At 41.8% G+C, this 21,974-nt stretch overlaps 1 protein-coding gene across 2 annotated transcripts in view; it reads right to left on the bottom strand.

Annotated features, from left to right (window-relative positions):
* NDRG1 (N-myc downstream regulated 1) overlaps window positions 1–21,974 on the bottom strand; it is a 154,780-nt gene that overhangs the window by 21,909 nt on the left and 110,897 nt on the right. For both annotated transcript variants that reach the window (XM_069220786.1, XM_069220787.1), the window contains 6 exons: window positions 19,581–19,641; window positions 12,419–12,505; window positions 7,818–7,874; window positions 5,803–5,906; window positions 5,578–5,634; window positions 1,708–1,759 (listed from right to left, as the gene is read on the bottom strand). In XM_069220786.1, coding sequence (XP_069076887.1) covers window positions 1,708–1,759; window positions 5,578–5,634; window positions 5,803–5,906; window positions 7,818–7,874; window positions 12,419–12,505; window positions 19,581–19,641 — 418 coding nt within the window. The remainder of the gene's footprint in view (window positions 1–1,707; window positions 1,760–5,577; window positions 5,635–5,802; window positions 5,907–7,817; window positions 7,875–12,418; window positions 12,506–19,580; window positions 19,642–21,974) is intronic.

The raw sequence follows: 21,974 nt of genomic DNA on the forward strand, positions 1-21,974 counted from the left end.
CTGAATACCTCCATCACTATGGCTTCCTTCGAGGGGGTATGAAACACGCTGAAGTGAGGCCCCTCCTGAAAAAAAATCTGCCGACCCAGCCGAACTGAAGAACTAGCAGCTCATCCCTCTACTCCCTTATCCAGCAAAAGTCCTTGAGAAAGATCAACCAGCAACTCACTCAACACCTAGAAGGCCACAACCTCTTTGACACATCCAGATCTGGATTTTGACGTAACCATAGCATTGAGACAGCCCTGATTGCAGCCACAGATTACAGAGCCCTCCTGGACCGGGGGAAACAGCGGTCCTAATCCTCCTGGACTTATCCACCTCGTTTGACACAGTCTCCCACCACAACCTGATCAACAGACTCAACCACAATGGGATTCAAGGAAACTCCTTCAAGTAGATTGCCTCGTACCTCACTAGCATAACCCAAATGATCAGCCTCCCACAGTTCACCTCAGAGCCATGGAAGATCATCTGTGGAGTCCCCAAAGGATTGTTCCTCAGCCTGACCCTCTTCAACACATACATGACCCCTCCTAGCTGTCACTGTCGGATCACACAGACTCAACATCCTATCCTGCACTGATGACACACAGCTCATCTGCTCACTGTTCAAAGAGCCCTCCACCACAAAAGCCAACTTCCACAGATGCATGATAAATGTAGTGTGCTAAATGAAGGACAACTGTCTCAAACATATCAAAAAAGAAGTCCTCATCATTGGGAAGAACACCTCACTATTGACTGACACATGGTGGTCTGCAGAGAGCATACCCACCACCCCAATACACTGCACCTGCAACCTCTGCATCATTCTGGATAACAAGCTACGCATGAAGAAACAAGGTGACGTAGTTTCATCTGCCTGCTTCCCCACCCTTTGCATGCTCTGCAAGATCTTTGGATGGCTCCAAGGAGACACCAGAAGGACCATCACACAGGCCCTCGTCACCAGCAGACTAGACTATAGAAACACGCTGTATGTAGGACTCACAGCATGCAACCTGACGAGATTCCAGACAGCTCAGCAGCAAGACTTGTGCTTAGCATCCCCAGAAGGACCCACATTACATCCCATCTCAAAAAAATGACACTGGCTCCCAATTCAGAAGAGAAGAGATGACCGTTCCAGATGCTGACCCATGCCAGCAAGGTCCTGCACAATGAAAGACCAGCATACATCAACAAACGCTTGACCTTCCACCAACCGACCAGACACCTCTGATCAGTTTCCCTCTTCCTCACAGACACCCCACTGATCAGTAAAGCCACCAGCGGAGGACGCTCCTTCTTGCAACTGACAGCCAAGACTTGGAACAACCTCCCACTACACCTCAGGACCACACAGTCACTCCAGTAATTTAGAGAGAGAACTAAAGACCTGGATGTTGAAATAATCATTCCTCCATGCAGCAGCATACAGTTTCAGCACCTTGAGACCCTCACTGGTGATTTTCTGCACTCTGATTGGTTGACCATTCAATAATGATATTTCTGAGAAAATGCGTCATTGATAAATGTACACATTAGGGCTCCATGACTTTGTTCACAACTACCCAGCGTCAATATTAATTCTTAGGCATAATACAGAAACCCCTGTCAATATATCCTAACGTATAGCCTAACTACTGATTCATAACATTAGCTACATACAGCTACATTATTGATAGGTAATGGCTTTCAAAAAAGATTAAAGTAAATACATACCACAGCATCAACAGCAGGGGAATTATCACCAACAACAAGCAATGATGGGCACCTGCCAAAAATAAGTGAATTGCTTAGAATTAACAGTATCAATGGAATGAATCACACAATTGCAATTGTAATGCATATGATATTTAAACAATACTCTGGGACTGGTGATCGTTCCTTAGCTTGGAGGTCTTCAAAGGTTTATTACTCCAAGAGGTATTGTGGATTCAAGAAGGAGCCAGCAAAATGCAATTGCATCAAGATATGGGGCAGTTACGCTCCAGAGAGGTGATGCAATCATAAATATAAGTGTATTATCTGAACACAAGATACAAATTGAGGTGAAAATACAAAAGAAAAGGGATTTATACAGTTATGACCAACTGAAATATATAACAAAAATCAAAAATCTTCAGAAGCTCTTCCTATAGAGAGACTCAGAGAATGGTGAAGGAAATCTACCTTTGGACTTGGAAAATAGATATTGTAATTTTGGCTGTATTTCCTGAATTCTGGGATGTTACTTAGTTGCCCAGTGGAAATGCACATTGATTGGATGGGTTAGGCCTTGAGAGACCAGCAATGCCTGGAGTCATGAACCAGGTCATAGGGAGTCAGTGGCCACAATTGTACACACCACTGAATAGTGTGTTAATTTTTGGGTAAAATGTTGCATACAAACAAAAGGTATATACACAGTATACATCTGCCACCCCGGGAAGAATAAGACAGTAACAATACCCCATCTCACTGCAAGGAAGCATCAGTCAAAGTTTTAGCACAGTTTGTGGGAAATTAAACCAGTGATTTACACGGAAACACAACTGTTTTGTATACAAAGCCATCACATAGTTCTTTCCCTAACTATGGACGCTATGAGATGAGGTTAGTGAGACAAGACGCAGTAGAGAAGTATGACTCTTGTGGTATTTTGGAGGCTACCGGTAGGTATTTTCACTTTGTGGTTGAGGGCAATACCTCTTCCTTTCCAACTGCCTTGATATCAGTTGGTAGTTCTCAAACAGACTAGGATTGCATCATGCATGATGAGGCAGAGTAATCAGTGATGATTGTTTAGGTAGATGCATGTACTTGAATGTTGGCATTTTGATTGCAACAGGTGTATCTGGATGGCCTTGAGAGGGAATACTACTGGGAGGAACTGTACTGGGGCATCCCGAAGGTGCATGTGACTATGTTCCTGAAGAGGTCTGCGGTGAATTTGAACTGGTGGAATTATTTCAATATGACTGACTGGATCAGGGGTATCATTGGGTGCAGCTTATGGAGAAACCTTTTGGTAGGACTGGTACCTCTTAGATAGTGTATTTGTGAGTTTCCTTCTTTGATTGAGTCTGGATTGTAGCAGGTGACTATGAAAATTGTCAGGTAGAACCAGGTTTATTTGGTGGTGTATATAGAGAGAGTGCATTGGGTGGCGTTACGTTGTGGCAGTGAGTGCTTTAATCTAGGGACATGTAGCATGAGACAAGGCTTTGGGTTGGTTACATTGTGGTTTGTGATTGCCTGAGAATGATGCAAGAGGTCTAATATCATGGGTGTACTGCAAACAAATTGGGTGTCTAGTGCTATAGGATTTCTAGTGAACTTGGAAAAAAAACTGGTCGTGAGAGAGTAGTAGATTGAAAAGTGGCATTGGCTAACTCTTGCTTCTTTGTTGCCAAGGGTGTGCATTCTAGGTCTTGGCCTTTTTCTGTGACCTTTTTAGGTGCTGTTAAGTGGGCAGTGAAATGAAGGTGTTTACATCATGGCCGATCAGGTTTGTGGTGAAGATAGTGGACAGCTGCTTGTGAATAGGACATGGAATTTTCACAGTTATAGGACACCTGGATTTGTAATTCTAGTAGAGCACACATGGGGAATTCTGTCTAGGAGGCACTATGGAAGTGTGTGGGCATAGCTTTTGGGTGTTTAGGCCTTGTTCAGGTCTGGAGTGTTTAAAGCAGGGGTTGAAAGGGGAATCACCTCATGTGCCATACGATGGAGGGTGTTTGTCTCCTAGAGGTGGGTTCATTACTGCATTACATTGCTGGTTAGTGCATGTTTACTGGATGAGCTTTGTGAGTTTAGAAATAGTTGTATTTGTTGTTGATGGAGTTGAAAAGGTCAGTGAGATATCAGGCTGATCAGCATCTCAAGGTGTAGACATGAGTGTATATTTTGGTTGATGGTATGTAAGGGCTAATTTTCGGCTCTGCCAGCTGTGGTCTACCTACTGGCAAATTATGAAGAACCATAACTACCACAGGTTACTACAAGGTCTTGCATATCTAGGCCAGCATGGAAACTGGTTGATTTGGGTTGTAGTACTGTTTGGAGAAGGTGATTTCTTGTTCTATCTCAAGCCCTATACTTGACGCTAGATTTAGGGGGTCATTTTGACCTTGGCGGACGGCGGAGGCCGTCCGCCAAGGTACCGCCGCTGAATGACCGCACCGCGGTCAATAGACCGCGGCGGCCATTCAGACATTTCCTCTGGGCCGGCGGGCGCTCTCCAAAAGAGCGCCCGCCGGCCCAGAGGAAATGCCCCTGCAACGAGGACGCCGGCTCAGAATTGAGCTGGCGTAGTTGCAGGGGTGCGACGGGTGCAGTTGCACCCGTCGCGTATTTCAGTGTCTGCTTAGCAGACACTGAAATACTTTGCGGGGCCCTCTTACGGGGGCCCCTGCAGTGCCCATGCCATGGGAATGGGCACTGCAGGGGCCCCCAGGGGCCCCGCGGCACCCCCTACCGCCATCCGGTTCCACAGGATGGCGGTAGGGGGTGTCAGAATCCCCATGGCTGCGGAGCACGCTCCGCAGCCATGGAGGATTCACAAGGGCAGTGGTAAACCGGCGGGAGACCGCCGGTTTACCCTTTCTGGCCGCGGCTGAACCGCCGCGGTCAGAATGCCCTCTGGAGCACCGCCAGCCTGTTGGCGGTGCTCCCGTGGTCGGTGACCCTGGCGGTCACCAGCCGCCAGGGTCAGAATGACCCCCTTAGTGACTAAGATATATATAGTTCCAGATTACCATATGTGATATTTCTGTTCATCCTGACTAATTCCATTCCATTGTCAGTGCTGAAGTTGTTACCATGCGGTGTCATACCATGTGTCCATGCTAGCAAGGATCTGGGACTGACAGAAGTGGGAGGGGAAGGATGAGATGCAAAGGAAAAGATGAAGTAGGAGAAGGGACAGAGTGAAGAGAATGACGAGGGAAGTAGCTGAAGGATGCCTTGCAACAAAAGGAAGTGAGGTGACTACAAGAATGTAAGAGGAAAAAATACGGAGAAAGGAGGCTAAAGATAATAAAAAAAGGCAGAAAAGAAGGTGGTGCCATAGTGACAATGGACACACAGGTGGAAAACCAAAAGAAAAGGTGTTAAAGAGAAGTAGCAGGAAGAGAATAAGAAAATGTGTAAGATGACTGTAGGACAAGCCAGACACGGGAGAGTCAAAGTGAAAAGAAGGGGGCACAATTGAAGCAGTATTTAAGAGAGGATAGAGAGAAAAAGTGGAAGTGGTAATGACAGGAGGGGAGTGGATGAATATAAATATATTTTCAGCCACCTTTACAAGCAGCCTACCTTCATATGGGAAAGGGCAGATTTTAAGTCTGTCAATCCACTAAGTCACTATTACCTTTCAGGTATTGCTTCATGTGAAGAGGAACGGTTCAAAAGACTGAAGTAGGATGAAAACATTAAAGCTTTCCTTGACCTTTTCTGCTGACCTGACTTACTACAATAAAACCATTTCTTTGAGTATGCATCATTTGCAGTACTAAAATAACTAATTATCCTATTTAGTCAACATAGCATTGCCAAATGTCTGTCGGCTTAAGTGATGCATTATGAACCTTAAAATGCAGTACTTACTTCAGAGTGTTACATGGTCCTCCAGGAAATGGGCGCTCAATTTCTAGATCTCTTCGGCTAAACAGAAACAATTTTATTAATGGTTTTATATTGCTCATGAAAAGCACATTTCTTTGCTTCTACCATTTTATAGCGGTTATATACAAAACTGCTCTGTGCATAGAAATAAATTGTAATCATTTTTACAAAAATATCTAAGGAAATGGGATGCTCAGATGATAATACCTGGTATAGGACTTGACGAAAAGTTGAAGATTGTCCCTGTTTATGTCATTCAAAATGTGATGTCGATAAGTCTGGATCAGATCATGGTTGTTGTGAATTTCCTCCTAAAAAGAAATTTTTTATGACGTCATGACACAATGAACATTTTATTCTTATCTGAACAGCATATATACAAAACATGCACTGAGCTGTGGTCCATTAATAACACTCATCCATACCAATATTACTAAAAATTAAAAAATTTTAAAAAAAAAATAAAAAAAAAAACTTGACCTAATAGATTTTGTCAATGCCTATTTAATGTGCTGTACAATGTGCTCACTGTGGTACAAGTTGAACACATTACTGTATGGTAAGAAATGTGTTCTGGTGAGCTGGTCATGTTAGGGGTTATTGGGTGTATGATTTGTTCTTCTACAGAAGAGGCACTGGATGTATATATGGTAGGAGTACTGTGGAGTTTGCATCTGAGTGGCTGTGCAGGAATGGTACAATATGCAGAGCCAGTGTCCTCTCATGGGCAGGCACTCTGCTGGTATAGACAATAACGGCATTAGGCCAAAGCAATCCAGGTTCTCACACCTGGAAGGTGTACTCACTCCATGCCTAGTATTGGTATTATAAGCCAATGTGCCTTACAGTAGGCATGAACAATACCCCCACCCTCATATGGATCCCCTTAATTCAGGGAGACCTGCAAAATGGTCAATGTGGACTTTTGCATCCACCCATCCCCAATCTCAGGAGGCTGCTCAGTTATAATTCAGGTACTCTACCATCAAGACAAGGAAAAGGATAGAGACCCATACGGAAGAGGATAGTTTTTTTTGTTTGTTTTTTCATTATACGTGCAAGCTGATAAGGAAACCAAGGAAATAGGAGAAGAATACAGGTATTGCATTATAAATGGCAGAGCGGAAAGATGGTCTGCATTATAGGCACCACGAGGGATAGCAAAGAGGAGGTGAAGCCAAGGTGATAAAGAGTAAACAACGAGAGAACATGGAAAATAAATAAGAATTTAGAAGAACAAGGCAGTGACATTGAATTGATAATAACCAAGTCATGGCTCTAAAAATGAAACATTTACATGATAAAATTGGTAAATCAATGCTGCAAATTGGAAAAAGAAGAACGGTTAAGTTATCCAATGCCATGAAATGGCATGCGGCTACAGAATCAGTAGCCGCGTAATGCTCAGGATTAGACGGCGGGGGAGGGGCCTTTGGGCAACTATAGGGAACCCATGTCTCAGTTTTTGTTGGTGAAACAAGCACAGACCAGTTTTTGTATCCTATACTCGTCGGATTGAAGCTATATGGCCAAAAGGTTCTCTCCTTCACCAGTTCACCAGTTGAAACAGGATCTTAACGGGAATTGTTTACCGGAGCAATACTTTGGCTCTAAGAGTACACCTTTCAAATAGCTTTTCAAAGGTTTATGCTTGCCCTTTCATCTTCCGGGCACTGATATTTGCACCAATCGCTCTCTGCTGTAATGACATTGGCAATAAGCACCGAGGATTCCCAGTCTGACAACGGGAATACTGAAGCAAGTCAGTCTATGAAAGATCCATTGTTGTAGAAATAAGCATCTTTCATAAAAGAAAGAAGAACAAAATGGGATGTAGGATAAATAATGTCCGTGTACTGCAGAAGGAAATTCGATGTACTGGAGTAAACAAAACATTGATTATAGCCCTAGCCAATAAATTGTGCAATATGCTCCCCCACACCGTTATCTACACTGAACTATACATCTTAATGATGTGTCGCAAATACTAATCATTTGTTTTCGGAATACATAAATATTTTTGTTCTATAATTGTAATACTAGCTATATGATAATGTTCTGTTTTCCTATGTACATTTCTGTAAATGCATCTCTTGTCCCCAGCAACGTGATGCTCATCCGGATGATAAACGGCTACAAGACTATCGCATCATTCATTTATGAACTAAATATTTAAAATAAGTATTATGCGTAAAGCAAAACGCATTCGATGCACCTCTTACCCTTGAAAATAAATGAGATATCACCATATCCGGAAGTGCATGAGTCCATCCAGAAATCTTTAGTGGAAAAACAAAACAGTCATTTTTAAAGTGATTCATACAGATGTAAATATGCTGCCACAACATTATTAAACCAAGCGCCACCTGCCCGCAACAATGCTTTTGCAGCTTTAGTATCCTGCATAGTTTCATGTTATTTATACGGGGACATTGTAAAGAGATCCCACGGTTGCAGAGATTGCTTCAAGCCATCTATATTTCACACTTAACTCAGACCCCCAGCTCATTTTCAGAAGGGCGGATTAAATAAAATAAAATGTAATTACAACACTCAGTTTTAGGAATGAATTGCTTTGGCCATGTGCCTTGAATGACATTTTCAGGAGGTAAAGAGGTAAAGACCTCTCGCCCAGTATCAGTCTAATAATATCAACTTCTGTATTGTGTAGGAATAGATCTTTTGTTTACCTTATAAGCAAATATTGCCACACCCTGCGACGGGAATTAAAACGAGCTAACTAGGAATGTATTCAATGGAAATTTACAGGCAAACCTCGTATAAGCTATTTTTTAAAAAGCCAATTACTGATGACTGACCACGTAAAACTGCATCTTGTGTTACCATAGACATCTAAGAGAAAAGATTTACAATCAAAAGACACAGGTTGCAGTAACTCATCCCTGGGCTACGTTCAGATGATGGAAGAGCTTCAAGGCCAGAGACAAAAAGCACTAGAATAAATAGTGAAAGAATGAAAACCAAAACTGAAACAGCCCAAGCAAACAACATTGCAATACTCAAAACATAATTCAAATGTCTCTTTATGTCAACTCTGATAACCCAAGACAAAGGTCAACTCCACTTAAAACTAAGAATACTGCAACTTGATGGGGAGATCAACAGACACCAGTCTTAAGCGGGTAGCTAGGGTTTTACCAGTAGAGTGGACCTGTGGGAACTGTCTCTTACCACACAGCAACCCGGACAGCTTAAAACATACTGGAAAAGTAAAAAATAGGCCTGGCCCTGTTAAGTGGCATATACGTATTTATATATTTAAAGTCTTGAAAACACATGCAATATGTAAATACAATGCTTCACAATAAATAAAGCAACACAGCACCGCATTGGTGCTGGAAGGAACGTTTCTGGGACGGTGTACATGTGAGGAGGAAATAATGTCATAATACACAGTGCAAGACAGGCAATGGATGAAGTGGTCAAAACCCACTGTCCCATGCAGCAGTAGGCAGAAGCAGTAAGTGATTGATACTTGAACAGACCACAGGATAAAGGGGTTGACAGATAGCCATTTTTATGTTTGTGGTATATTTATATATTTTTCCCCCTCCCCAAAACATGAGGCTGGTGAGAAGACAAAGCAGTCTACAGGCAAGACCTGAAAAAAAAAAAAAAAAAAGGAAGAACGGTCAAAGGAGACCGTTCTTCCTTTTTTTTTTTCAGGTCTTGCCTGTAGACTGCTTTGTTCTTGGTTTGAAATGCCTTTGACTTCAGCAGAGGTTTTGTATGGGACACTATTTGCGAGGGATGTTGCCCCGGTCATGGCATCTGCTGTCCCATAATTCACTGCGGTTTGTTTTTTCATTTCACAACGTCAGCCACTTGGCTGAAACTTGGAAACTATGACCCCTGGAGTTTAACTAAAGTACATAAGTTGAAGCGGTTTCATGGATCGCGTCCATTCGGCCCATGACGTCTAAGTGATGATTTTGCCGAAGTAGTTCATCACATCACAGCCAAAGAATCACAGCACCATGTGGAGATGCTGGCGCAGGCGTGCAGTTTTTCAAGTAACTGACAGTGTGTGGCCTCCGAAACCAATTCATCATTAAACATTGTGTTCTTTATATAAAGTATGATTTGGATGACCAGAAGTTCTTTATTAAAAATGATGTTTCATGTTTGTTCAGCATGTAACGAGATAGTCACCAGGATGGCTCAGCGAGTTAAATGTTTTCTGTTAATGTGTAGCATTTAGAACCACTTAATTGGGTGACACAATTCTATAGCACGTAGGAAAGGCAACAATAAAGCCTAAATGCCACTTGCAACACAAATACACTTTCCTGTGAAACGACTCAGATCCCAAGTAAGACATATGAGAGAGCAGTGTTAGATGCATTGGCAGGGCTGGGCCTGAAGGTGGAGGTGCACTGACAAGCATATACAGAGCTCAGCTTTTGGTGCACTGGCAGAAAACTCCTGGTCTCAACGTGGGTGTCTGCAGGCTGACCTCTACGAGGGCCAAGGAGGGGTGTCCAAGAGCAACATACAGAGGCTCAAGTGGAAGTCCACTGGCAGAGCTGCACTGGCTGCTAAAGATCAGTGGGGAAAACAAATAAAGACTTTTTGCTGAAAATCTTGAACATTTGTTAAGATTTTAAGAAGTCCAGCAGCACAACACTGATTGCACATACACTAATCTAATTATATATCGTCCTCATTTATCCACCTTGGAATGATGAAATTCTAATTCAGCCTTGTCAGGTTGCTACCCTTTCATCTGCAATAGTGAGATTGATAACATGTTTCTCAGTACAACTTCAAATTAGGAATTTTTACTTCCCAAATAAATAGTTCAAAAGTTTTACTTCTCAGCAAAAACAAAACAAAAAACACATCAAAAATTCAAAACTAATTTCGAAAAATACGAAAGATAAGGCAGGAAGGCATGAAGAAAACGGATTAGTATGGAAAAAAGATGAGAAAGCAGAAAATAAACTGTATGTATATCGTAAACAAAGGACAAAATGAAATAAGAAGGAAGAAAATGATTAAAAGATAGTTGGGCAAGAGGAAGAGAAGGTAGGGATGTTACTCAAAAAGAAACATGGGAGAAGCAAACAACAAGAACCAATATAAATTGTATTGCTTACAAAATGAGCGAAGAATAAAAGAAGCATAGAACAGGAAGTAAGCATTTCAATACTATTGTGAAGTATCTTTTAGATAATGTGTTGATTCAAGCCCTCAAAATGTTTATTTCATCATTATAATCGATACTGATTGGTTCTCTAAATTGGCAGTGACAGTATTTTGTGCCATGACCCATAGTGACAAGTCCATTATGTATTGGTCTAAAAATGAATGTATGCCCCTTTAATGTTAATGGCATGTTAAACCTGCAAAGAGTTTTGTTTCTAATTCACAGCAGTTTGAAGGGACTATGGTCATAATTTTGATGGGTGGCAAAGCATGTTTGCTTTTTTACAACACAATTTCAATTTGTATTGCAAATTGAATGTACACTGAATCAGAATCTGCCAACTGTATACGCAAAGGAAATGATGCAAAATCCACAGAATTTAGAGAGAAAAAAATGCACCAAAAAGCAGCGAACTGGCAATGCAAGGTTAATCTTACATGCCGAAATATGACGGCAAAACCATGACGATACAGGAGCATCAATGATTATGGCACCTAGGGCTTGTAATTGGCACAAAAAATAATAAATGGAAAAATACTCTAGCCCAATACGCAAAAATGGTCTATGGATACGCAGAAAACTACCTTAATTTATTATACAATATATCGTGGTAGATTATATATTTATTTGAAACCATTGCTTATTTCGAAGGGGGCGGTCCTTCCCTTTTGGGAAAAGAAATCGGGCTGTAACTGGTGCAGTTTTTCAAGAATTGTACATACGTTTCCAGGGCGGAAAAAGCAAGGCAAAATGCTTGTGAATACCAACTTCCGGGTTTGGGGGTGCAATGAAATTTGCAATGCCAACCCAACTGTGAACTTCTGTTTCTGACCCACTAGTACATTCAGTTTGCAGACTGACATCTCCAAAATCCTAATTCCACAAATCTCAGAATTGGCTCCTGCAGGTGACCTATTTGAGCACAGAAGTACAAATTTGGTATGCAATGATGATTGTTAATAAATTACAAACAGGCCACGGCTGGGGATAATATATAGGTGGTGCTCCAACAGAAACAAGCATATGAAATGCAATGGGTCTCCCGTTCGGTCGAGTTTGAGCTATTAGCATTGTAAATTCCTAACTGGACTTTTCTTGCCACAAATTGAAAATGAAAAAATAAAACAGTTGACATAAGAAAGCCAATTCAAAGCGCCATGGCCGCCATGAACATGAGCGCAAAGGGGAAAGACACAAAAGGAAAAAGACTTTTGCTCGCAGTCAAACGTATCAGCAAAGGTGCAATTATTCCATGTAATAGGGTCGATGGCCAAGGCGTAAACAAAACTGCCCCAAAGAGGGACAATTTACCAATGATAAAGGATTTTTGAAAGGCAAGCCCATGAACGAGTGATGGTGATGATAGTGCAGTGGGTGTGGTTAAAAGCCCACAGACAGATTACAATAGGCCAGAGCGCTTGCGCCCTCGACCTAAAAAAGGATTGCTAATCAACGAGTTGATTAAGGTATTTAAGGGCCAATGGAGAACAGGTAACTGAAGGGATCTGGGAAGAGCCTTAAGCAAGCTCAGTACGAGTCCTTCAAACTGTTACACTACAGAGGTCTGTAAAGCTGGGACACAGTTAACTTGTATTTGCAATACATTTTCTGTACATATAAAAAGTGAACAAGTGCATGGAAAATGTTACCTACTTTGGCTGCTGCCCAGTCCATCCAACCCTCAGCGCATGGGTTGATGTTAATGAGAACAAGTCCTTCCACCATTGACGGATGATTGAGCTGAAACGTACACAAATATACTTACAATAATGGCAAAGAATTTAAGATACAAAGCAATCACAAACCACAATACCATTGTACTTCGTTTACTCTTAAAGCAAGCATTCTACTCTACTCTTAAATACCATACTCAAAGACCTAGAAAACGGAGGATTTGTAGTTTTGGGGTTACACGGCCAATGGCAAATATGAGGTTAGCAGAAAAGCACCATAGGAAGAGGACATCTCACTGGACCGTGAAAGAGGGTGTTTAGACTGAACATGATCAGGTCCCCTCCAGTCCGTCTCCTCCACTGTCCTAGGTACCATAGTTTACCCATATGCCTTAGTCTGAAAATTTGTACAGACCGGTGGAAGGGAATAAAAGTCAGCCGGTGTGCAACCCAGTAACACATGCGCTTTAGGCAGCCAGTATAGGCACCAGCCAAGTTATGGAAATGTTTAGCAATTTGGATCATGAATGCTGCAACCTCGGCACAATGCTTTTGAAGTGGCAACACCAGGTATTTCAGATTGGCTCAGTGATGCGCAGCTAAGAAAAATAGACAGGTGAAAGAGACCTAGGCCATTTGTAATGTCGCCAGACGGCACATGTAGGACACCTGTGAATGATAATTTGGATTAAAATTGAGACATTGTTTTTGTTATGGTCAGGAATAAACCACACATTTCAAACCAGTGAAAACAGAAACATGTAAGCAATGATAACCGGAGAGATGAGAACTGAGAGAATTGAGGTTTCCACATGTTGGAGAGTTCAGAAAAAGGATTTTTGGAAAATAATTTGGTGCATTAAATGCATTGCTCTGGGTTTATATTTTGCATGGATTTTCTTGTCAGGTTTTCAGCCCTAGTACTTCAGGTAGAGTTAGGTTTGCAGTAACTTTTCTTAATGTTAAACAGCTATGAATCTGCACTTTGGTCTCAACCCATGCACGTTGAAGAAAGCAGATAATGCTACTATTTCTGCCTCAATCAGGAAATTGCTATGGACTAGGCTATGTAAAGGTTTGCAGCGACAACTCATTTCGGACCAATTAAATGCTTCTCTGACTGTTATCCTGAATATTATTAGTCATGAGTACTTTTATTGGATCATTTGTATTCAATTCCTGAATATCGGATACGTTTTAAGGCACAGGCAAAGTAGGCAGTGGCCCAGGGCCCCAGCCTTTCAGGGGGTTCCCGATAGGCTCCGTTCTGCAGACAGTCCTGTCCTGGCGACCGTCAATGAGTCTTAAACTTAAATTGTTTTACATACCCTTTTACCTAAGTGTATTTTAAATATGGGTATTGTGTGGGAGACATTGTGCAGAGAAATGTTGTGTTTTTTTTGGCCACTATGCATCATCCTTAAAATATTTTAGATACAGGACCTTGCATATGAGAAGTGGGAGGGTGTCAGTGATTATTTGCAACTTGAGTGAGTTGCTGCTGTACTGCACTATTGAAAACACACTTTACAGTCCCTGGATTTTAGATGGAAACAAGTTTAGAATCTGGACCAGTGTGCCTGGGCCCTGTCAGTGACCTGGCCAGAGAGGGCACAATAATGCTGTAACTAGATTATGAAAAATTACATTGCTTGAGCAGGGATAATTGCTAATGCGTTGAGACGAGGGAATTCACACAAATTGTAAGACTGGTAAATTGATGTCAGGCCCTGCGTAGGACTTAATTTATTTGCAAGCGATGGTAACTATGAATACACATCTTAGGCTTAGTTTTCCCTGGCCAGTGTTAGAATGAAGTCCAAAATGTCAATGTTGGAGCAGGTTTTAGGGGGATACCCCAGATACATCCCTCTTTTGTTGAAGATAGGATCAACTGAAGGTTGCCTTCATAATACAAAGCTCCACACAATTCTGGATCCAAATACATGGCGAACAGGAACAAGCTATCAGGAGGCAGAAGGGACTGCAGAAGTGCCTAATCCGGAATACTAGAATCTGACGAATTCAGAAAAGGAAGACACACGGCTGCACATTTGATGGCCACAAATAGAGCCCTACTAATCACGGCGAGAGCAATTATTTCATATATCTCATTCAGGCTTTTCAAGAAGCTAAAGAGATAGGAAAGGATGTGTGAGTGAAGGAGAGGGAGGATAAAATAAAATTGGCTCTGAGCCTAAAACATCATTTTAATGAATCAAAGGAAAGGTTCAGGCCAAGATTAAAAACATTCAGAGTCTTGGCGGGAATAATGTCCCGCTGTACTCTATAAAGAAGGAAGGGTAGTACGCCTAATCCTGTCTATTTATAGTGAACATGTTTCGCGTCTTTTTTTTGGTCAAAAAATGATCCTGTCATGCCTCATCAGGATCCGGAAAACTACTTCTCCTATGCAGAAAATATATATATATATATATATAATCATGAAGTGCTGGAGTGTCACTTACAAGTTGGAGACAATTTGTCAAAGTCAGTTTGTCAATCAGTCGCCCATCCCAAATTCGAGATAGAGCTCCCTAGGAACGCGCTAGCCTCGACCAAGGAGGTATTATCAGCATCTCTCCGTGGTCGCGGGGTCATTTTTTGATCCCTATCTGTGGGTGGTCCACCAGACATTGCAGTACCGGTCTGACGAGGAGATAGCCCAATGATGAAACATGTCACCCTAATGGGTGCTTGAGGGCCCTCCTGATACCTTCTGTATCTCCGACTTCACTCGCTCTCGCTTTCCTATATATTAAATAGGTTGGTTGTCGTTTGGAACAGTGTACCTTTCTTTATAATAGGTTACTTGGGAGACCGTACACTGGACCAGTAATCTCCCTGTCCCTCTTTTGTATTTAATACTCTTTAAGAATGCACCAGGTTTTTTTCTTTCTGACTTGGGAACAACAGCTTGAGATTCTCAAGTCCGTGGTCTTGTGCGAGCAATCTATTGGACGGTATTACGCTCCTGCTGTGATCAGTGGATTTCTGGTGGACAACACAGAGTAAATGTATATTAACAGCACTGCACAAGTTTCATGGAGGGAAGAAAGCTGGAATCCTTTTGTCGGAGGGATGTTTATTCAGATGAGGCTGCCGAAGTGTGGTAGTTCCTTGGTTCCTCGTCGTTTAATTAGAGGCACAGCAACACTGACAAATCTGCCCTCCACTCCGGAGCTTCTTTCTTAGGTCATGATTTCTTTCTGTTATGCTTTCTTGAATGTTGGCCTTGTCAGCTCTCCATTGGCTTCCCTGTGGGTAGCACCATCTCCTTCCAACCTATAGTTGACGTTTCAGCCCTGCTGCTGTAGAGTGCACCACTGCCGAGCCTGGGTGCAGCAACTCTCCCGCTATAGATCACCACAGCCCTGTGTGGGTCACAGCAGCACCCCAGGCTTGGGTGGTGTGATAAGGGTAAGTCTGAATGTTTGGTCATGGACAGCCCAACATCCAGGGAAAACCACCAACTCCATACAATTCTGAAGATTAGACTGTTAGAGGAATCTAAGGAGATGCCACATGAGGAGATCACACAAAATCTCCTCACACAATATCATGCAAATATACAAATTATGGGGGAAAGTTTAGTTGTTAATTAAATTACCAGTTGATAATAGCCTACCATTCTACCTTCTCATATTCCCACTGATACAAATGTCAACTGTTATGTGGCAGATTAATTGTACTGGACGGGAACAGACAAAATTAGAACTATGTTAAGTGGCACCAAAAACATGGAGCAAACATGCGTGAGAGGGTATCTAAAGATTTTAGCCTTGGGATTGGTCAGCAACCAATTAACATCATCAAATTTAGTTGCTTTTTAAAACTAAAGAACGAGGAGAACGCAGGAATGCTTAACATGCATGAAAGTACCACATCTTTTTACCCAGAATGCCTTGTAGACAAAATGTGGCTATTAATACACTATTTCCTTACACTCACACACTTCATACCTGGAATTTGATACACTCCATCTTTTTAAATTAATGATCCAGAGACTTATAAAAAATCCCTCAAACTCTAAATCTCAAAACCGTTACAGAATTTACAAATGTTAGTTGTGCAAATTTCAGCAGGTACACCCATCTGCATTTAAAGTGCCCTAGATGACTTATAGTGGGAAATTAACATTGCTAGCATCTATTACTTTTTTTGGGAAGACATCTCAAGTGACAGGAATAAATGTCGGATAACGGATAAAGCTGCAAGGTTATCCCAAGAAAAGCAGTGGTGAGAAACAATAGAATAATAAATTGTGCAACGATCGGAAAGCTCAACAAGAGGCATTGCACTGAGAGGTATAATCGACTAGGCAATACAGGCGGCTAAAGTTATGGAAAATTCTCCAGGTGCCTCCTTCGTAAATTTCTTAATACATCTGTGGTGGGATCCTTTGCTCAGGATTGAGCATGTTGCTTCCCAGAAAGCAAAGGAAGCAGGAAACGGAACATTTGACAATCACTGTGAATTCTTTGAATGTTGCCAAACGAGCGCAAATGGAATATTATTTCACAAATAGTTGTCTGCATTATCGAATTTCTTTTGTTTTCTCTGACAAATCACACAAGCCTTAAGTGTCTACATCCTGCGGCAGGACAATACATCTTTTAGAAGAGGACAGAAGTGAAGTGGGGTGGGCAAACCACAACACTTTGTTCTGTTGAAAATGCACGGTTTGCTGGAATACACACTGACCTTGTGTTCACATCATTCGTTAAAGAGATTTCCACAAAGAAAGCAGCTTCCTATGAAAGATTCTGAAGCAAGGTCTTACACAGTAGCTCAAAGGAACATCATCTTAGTTTTGAAAAGAAATATAAATTAGAAAAATCTTAATTGGAAGTAATACAAAAGGCCCAAATCTTTGCAAGATGTACTTCTATTTATTTATATAGCATGAACCTAGGCCCAGAGGAAACAAAGCACTTGATGGAAAAACTAGAACAATATAGCAAAAATATCTTAGGGCAATGAAGAAAAGATGGTTGGGGGTACACAAGTAATAAACTATTAGAAACTCAAAGCACATGACATTCATAAAATCCAAGTCATATCGCACAACGAACCCGGTGTGTCAGTAAAAAGCAAGGAAGTAAACGGCATCAGACTGAGGTGCACTTTGAATTGATATTTTTAAGGTAAAAACAGGATAAAGTCGAGTCCTGATTCTAGATTTACTTTTTGGTGTCTTAAAAAACCTTCGTTGGGAAAGATGAAGGGGCCAAGTTGGAGGGATTTGTAGATTCTGCTGTCGAGTGATAGTCAATAGGGGTCTTACAGAAGGGTGAGATGTGATTTAACCTTGGGATTTTTGATAAGCTGTCAGGCCATATTCAGAATGGTCTTCAGAGAGCCCCTGGCCAATTTGGGTAAGCCAGATGGTATAGCATTGCAAGCACCAGGATAGATGAACACCAGTTCCGGTACAGCCTACTTAGGTCAGAGGAAGATCTGAGGGTATTAGCCTTCCAAGAAGCTGTAAGGTGGTGAGCCTATTAATGCTGGCAATCTGGGAAAATCAAACATTTTTGGTTATTTATGTATTTATATGATTTGGAGACTGGAACAAGGCAGGGTAAAATGTTGAGATCAGAGAGTGTTTCTAGACATTTGTGCCACAAGGAGAGTTAGTGGAATCAAGAAACAAAAGTCATTTTTTTAAAAGGAGATCAAGTTTATAAAGTTCCAGTGGGGTTTTCAGGCGTAATATAACTGAGGGGTTATGGATTTTACTATACAATTGTTTATCTGCATATTAAGGCATGGAATAATTTCCTTGTAACACTGTTCCCAGTAGTTCCATGTGCAGGATGAAGCATCTAGACCTGAGAATAGAGCTTTGACCCCCAGTTAATTGGCAAGGGAGGAGATCTTAGAGTTCATTTTTAATAATTGATCTAGATGAAAGGAAGAATAAAAAACATCTGTTCTCTACCCAAGCCATATTCAGAAAGAAAAACAAAGTGCAGAGTAAGATCTCAGTTGATGGAATCAAAAGCTGAGCAGTCTAATAGTACTAAGGGGCAAATATCTTCCTTAAGTTTCAGAAAAATCACTGAATAATAATATTTTTGCGGTTTTGTCCTCTTAATAGATTCAGCATAATCTTAATTGTTGAGTTTTACCATTAAAGATGTTAGCTGAGGCAGAGGGTGGGGAAATGTGGTCAAAGGTGTTGCCTCTGCTGTGGTTTAGGAAAGAGACAAGTTGCGACAAATCATCTAGTGGAAGATTTATTTTCATTTGGAGGAGAATGAGTTTCTTCATCGTCTACGCAATACTCAAGCATTCTGGAAGACTATTCTTTGAGCCGTGGGATATTAAGGGAGTAATAGGCCCATCCAGGTCATCAGGGAAGAATAGGTAATTAGAAGGTGGGCCGTGAACAGTAGGAATAGCTAGAATGCAGTTTTAATATTTATTAAAAAGTAGTGTATAGGAGGAAAATTCTAAGGATTAGCCATCTCCATCTTATCCATGTTTTGAGAGGTTGGTCTCAATGGACAGTGGCAAAACTATCTGGTATTTGGATGTAAAATGAGGTAGCAGACGGGGGGATACCAGTGTTTTTGCTACAAAAAGCGCACCTAAAGAGTGATTTAGTGTGAGTTTGGTAACCTCTTGGGGATATTCGAACATGTATCTGGAATGTGTCCTGTTTTATCTCCAGGACACCTCTTGTATGCACTGAACATACCCGCTGAAGCAGTTTTGTTGGCTACAAGATTTTGCAGAGTGACTCCAAGGATGAGAATGTCCTCTGCATGGTCAGATGGGCATGTATCCCTGACCTCTGTGACCCAAATGCATGCAACCCCAGTATCCTAACTTCTGTTGGCCCAGCGAGTACATTAATCTTGCATGGTTTGTGGGGTCTCCAAGGTCCAGAACCTGTACTGTAACCTGAAGGGGTGCATCATACATGCCATCTTTTCAAACATGGGACTCTCAATATCCGGTGTTGTTGACATAAACCGGTGGTGACAGCATACTGAAACTTTTGTGAATTGACATGCTGAGAAGACCTTTTTCCTGTTTCAGGAGTCTGGCCTACTTGCCCTACTTAGTTAAAAGTCCACTTAGATGTAACATCAACACCCCTGTGTGGGAGGATTAAAATGAAACCTACTTACAGCAAATCTGGTTAGGACGTAGGCACCTGCTCCAATTCCCATTCCAATAATACTCTTGAGCCTAAAAGGCAAAATCCAATGTGGTTAAGTAAATGAAAATGGCGATGAAACATCTTCAAAATACAAACATCCCATAAAACATACCAGCTTGTACATGTTATCTGTACGTGCCACATTCACCTAATATCAAGTTTGAACTGCAAATAAAAAATTCCAAAATCTTACGAACAGTTTAGACATGATATTCCTAGTGGCATCCCCTATTTGGTGTCTGGACAATTAATGGTACCAGCAGACCTGGTAAACTGTTCATGCAATAAAAGTAAATTACACAGTTCTTGCGAGTAGTGGATTACCTCATCTTGACCCTCGACTATCACCACCTGGTATATTACGTGTAATCTGGCAATGTTCATGATGGTGCCTGGCCTGTTTATTCTTGTCTCACAAAAAAGCTAGGCAACAAAGAGGACTCAAGCAGTCGACAGCTACCCAGGTGCCTGGTTGACACTGGAAATAGGAGCATGAGACTGCTGTTACCAGTCCCAGCCCCTCTATTTTCGCAAACATATTAGGTTGAAGGGGGACCAGAACATGTGACTCCTGCCATGGGTCTTTGTTTTAATGGGACACAAGACACCAGAAAGCAGTCTACTGTACTAGGGTGTTGGTGGTGGGGGGACTACCTAAATCCCATACATCATACAGGCAATATCAGGGAAAAAGCTTGTAAACTAGTTTACAGGGGATTGTCATCCCCCCATATTTGTTTTTTAAATGAAATGTTTTAGGATTTGTGGTGTTTACACTCCATGCAGAGCATTCATAGTTCACAAAATTAGGGAAACAGTTTAAGGTTTTTTCCCAGCTCTTCAGGTATATGCAAATATTGAGAAGTTAAAAATACCATTAGAGTTTGTACTACCGAAGGAAAAAAGAAAAGTGTCTTGCTCCAAAAATCCACCAACAAAAGAACTATGACTCCCATCACAGCGAGGTCAATAGCATGTCTTTAAAGATCCAGTAGTCTAATCACTGGTCATCACAGGTCCAATCAGAAACCACTGGTGTTGGATTTTTTTGCTTATGCAGGGTCATCCCCAATCTTTTTGCCTCCTGCCTCCTATTTTTTTCTGACCTGTTGCTGTTGGCTTTTGAACTCTGAACAGTTTACCACTGCTAACCAGTGCTAAAGTGCATATGCTCTCCGTGTAAATTGTATGTAATTGGTTTATCCAGGATTGCCATATTTGATTTACTAGTAAGTCCCTAGTAAGGTGCACTAGAGGTGCCAGGGCCTGTAAATCAAATGCTACTAGTGGGCCTGCAGCACTGGTTGTGCCACCCACATAAGTAGCTCTGTAATCAAGTCTCAGACCTGCCACTGCAGTGTCTGTGTGTGTATCTTTACACTATAAATTTGACTTGGCAAGTGTACCCACTTGCCAGGCCTAAACCTTCCCTTTTCTTACATATAAGGCACCCCTAAGGTAGGCCCTAGGTAGCCCCAAGGGCAGGGTGCAGTGTATGGATAAGGTAGGACATATAGTAATGTGGTTTATATGTCCTGACAGTGAAATACTGCCAACTTCGTTTTTCACTGTTGCAAGGCCGGTCTCTCTCATAGGATAACATGGGGGCTACCTTTAAATATGATTAAAGTGTAGATTCCCCTAGAGAGTAGATGGACATGTGGAGTTTGGGGTCCCTGAACTCACAATTTAAAAATACATCTTTTAGTAAAGTTGATTTTGAGAATGTGCGTTTGAAAATGCCACTTTTAGAAAGTGAGCATTTTCTTGCTTAAACCATTCTGTGACTCTGCCGTGTTTGTGGATTCCCTGTCTGGGTCAGTTTGACAGTTGGGTTGTTTTTCACCTCACACTAGACAGGGACACAAAGGGAGCTGGGGTGTAACCTGCATTTCCTGATTAGCCATCTCTGCTAGGAGGGAGGGGTGGCGTGGTCACTCATCTGAAAGGACTGTCTGCCTCTGACAATGCAGACTCCGACCCCCTGGTGTGTGTCTGAGGCCTTGCCTGGGCAAGGCAGGATTTCACAAGTAGGTGTGAGTCCCCTTTGAAGAAAGGTGACTTCAAAGACTAAAATGGGTATAAGAAGGGCACCCAAATCTACAGACTTTAGAAACACTTCTGGAACCAAGAGGAACCTCTGCCTGGAGAAGAGCTGATAGCGGAGGAAGAAGTCCTGCCCTGCCTGTGACTGTGCTTTGTGGAGCTTTCCTGCAGTGCTGCTTCTGCCAGAGTAAGAGGGCAAAGACTGGACTTTGTGTGCCTTCCATCTTGTGAAGAAATCTCCAAGGGCTTGAGTTAGAACTTGCCTCCTGTTGTTTGAAGTCTGAGGGACAGCAAAGACTTCTCTCTGCCAGCACCT

This window comes from Pleurodeles waltl, chromosome 2_2 (assembly GCF_031143425.1).
Source record: "Pleurodeles waltl isolate 20211129_DDA chromosome 2_2, aPleWal1.hap1.20221129, whole genome shotgun sequence".
In the NCBI taxonomy this organism is placed as follows: domain Eukaryota; kingdom Metazoa; phylum Chordata; class Amphibia; order Caudata; family Salamandridae; genus Pleurodeles; species Pleurodeles waltl.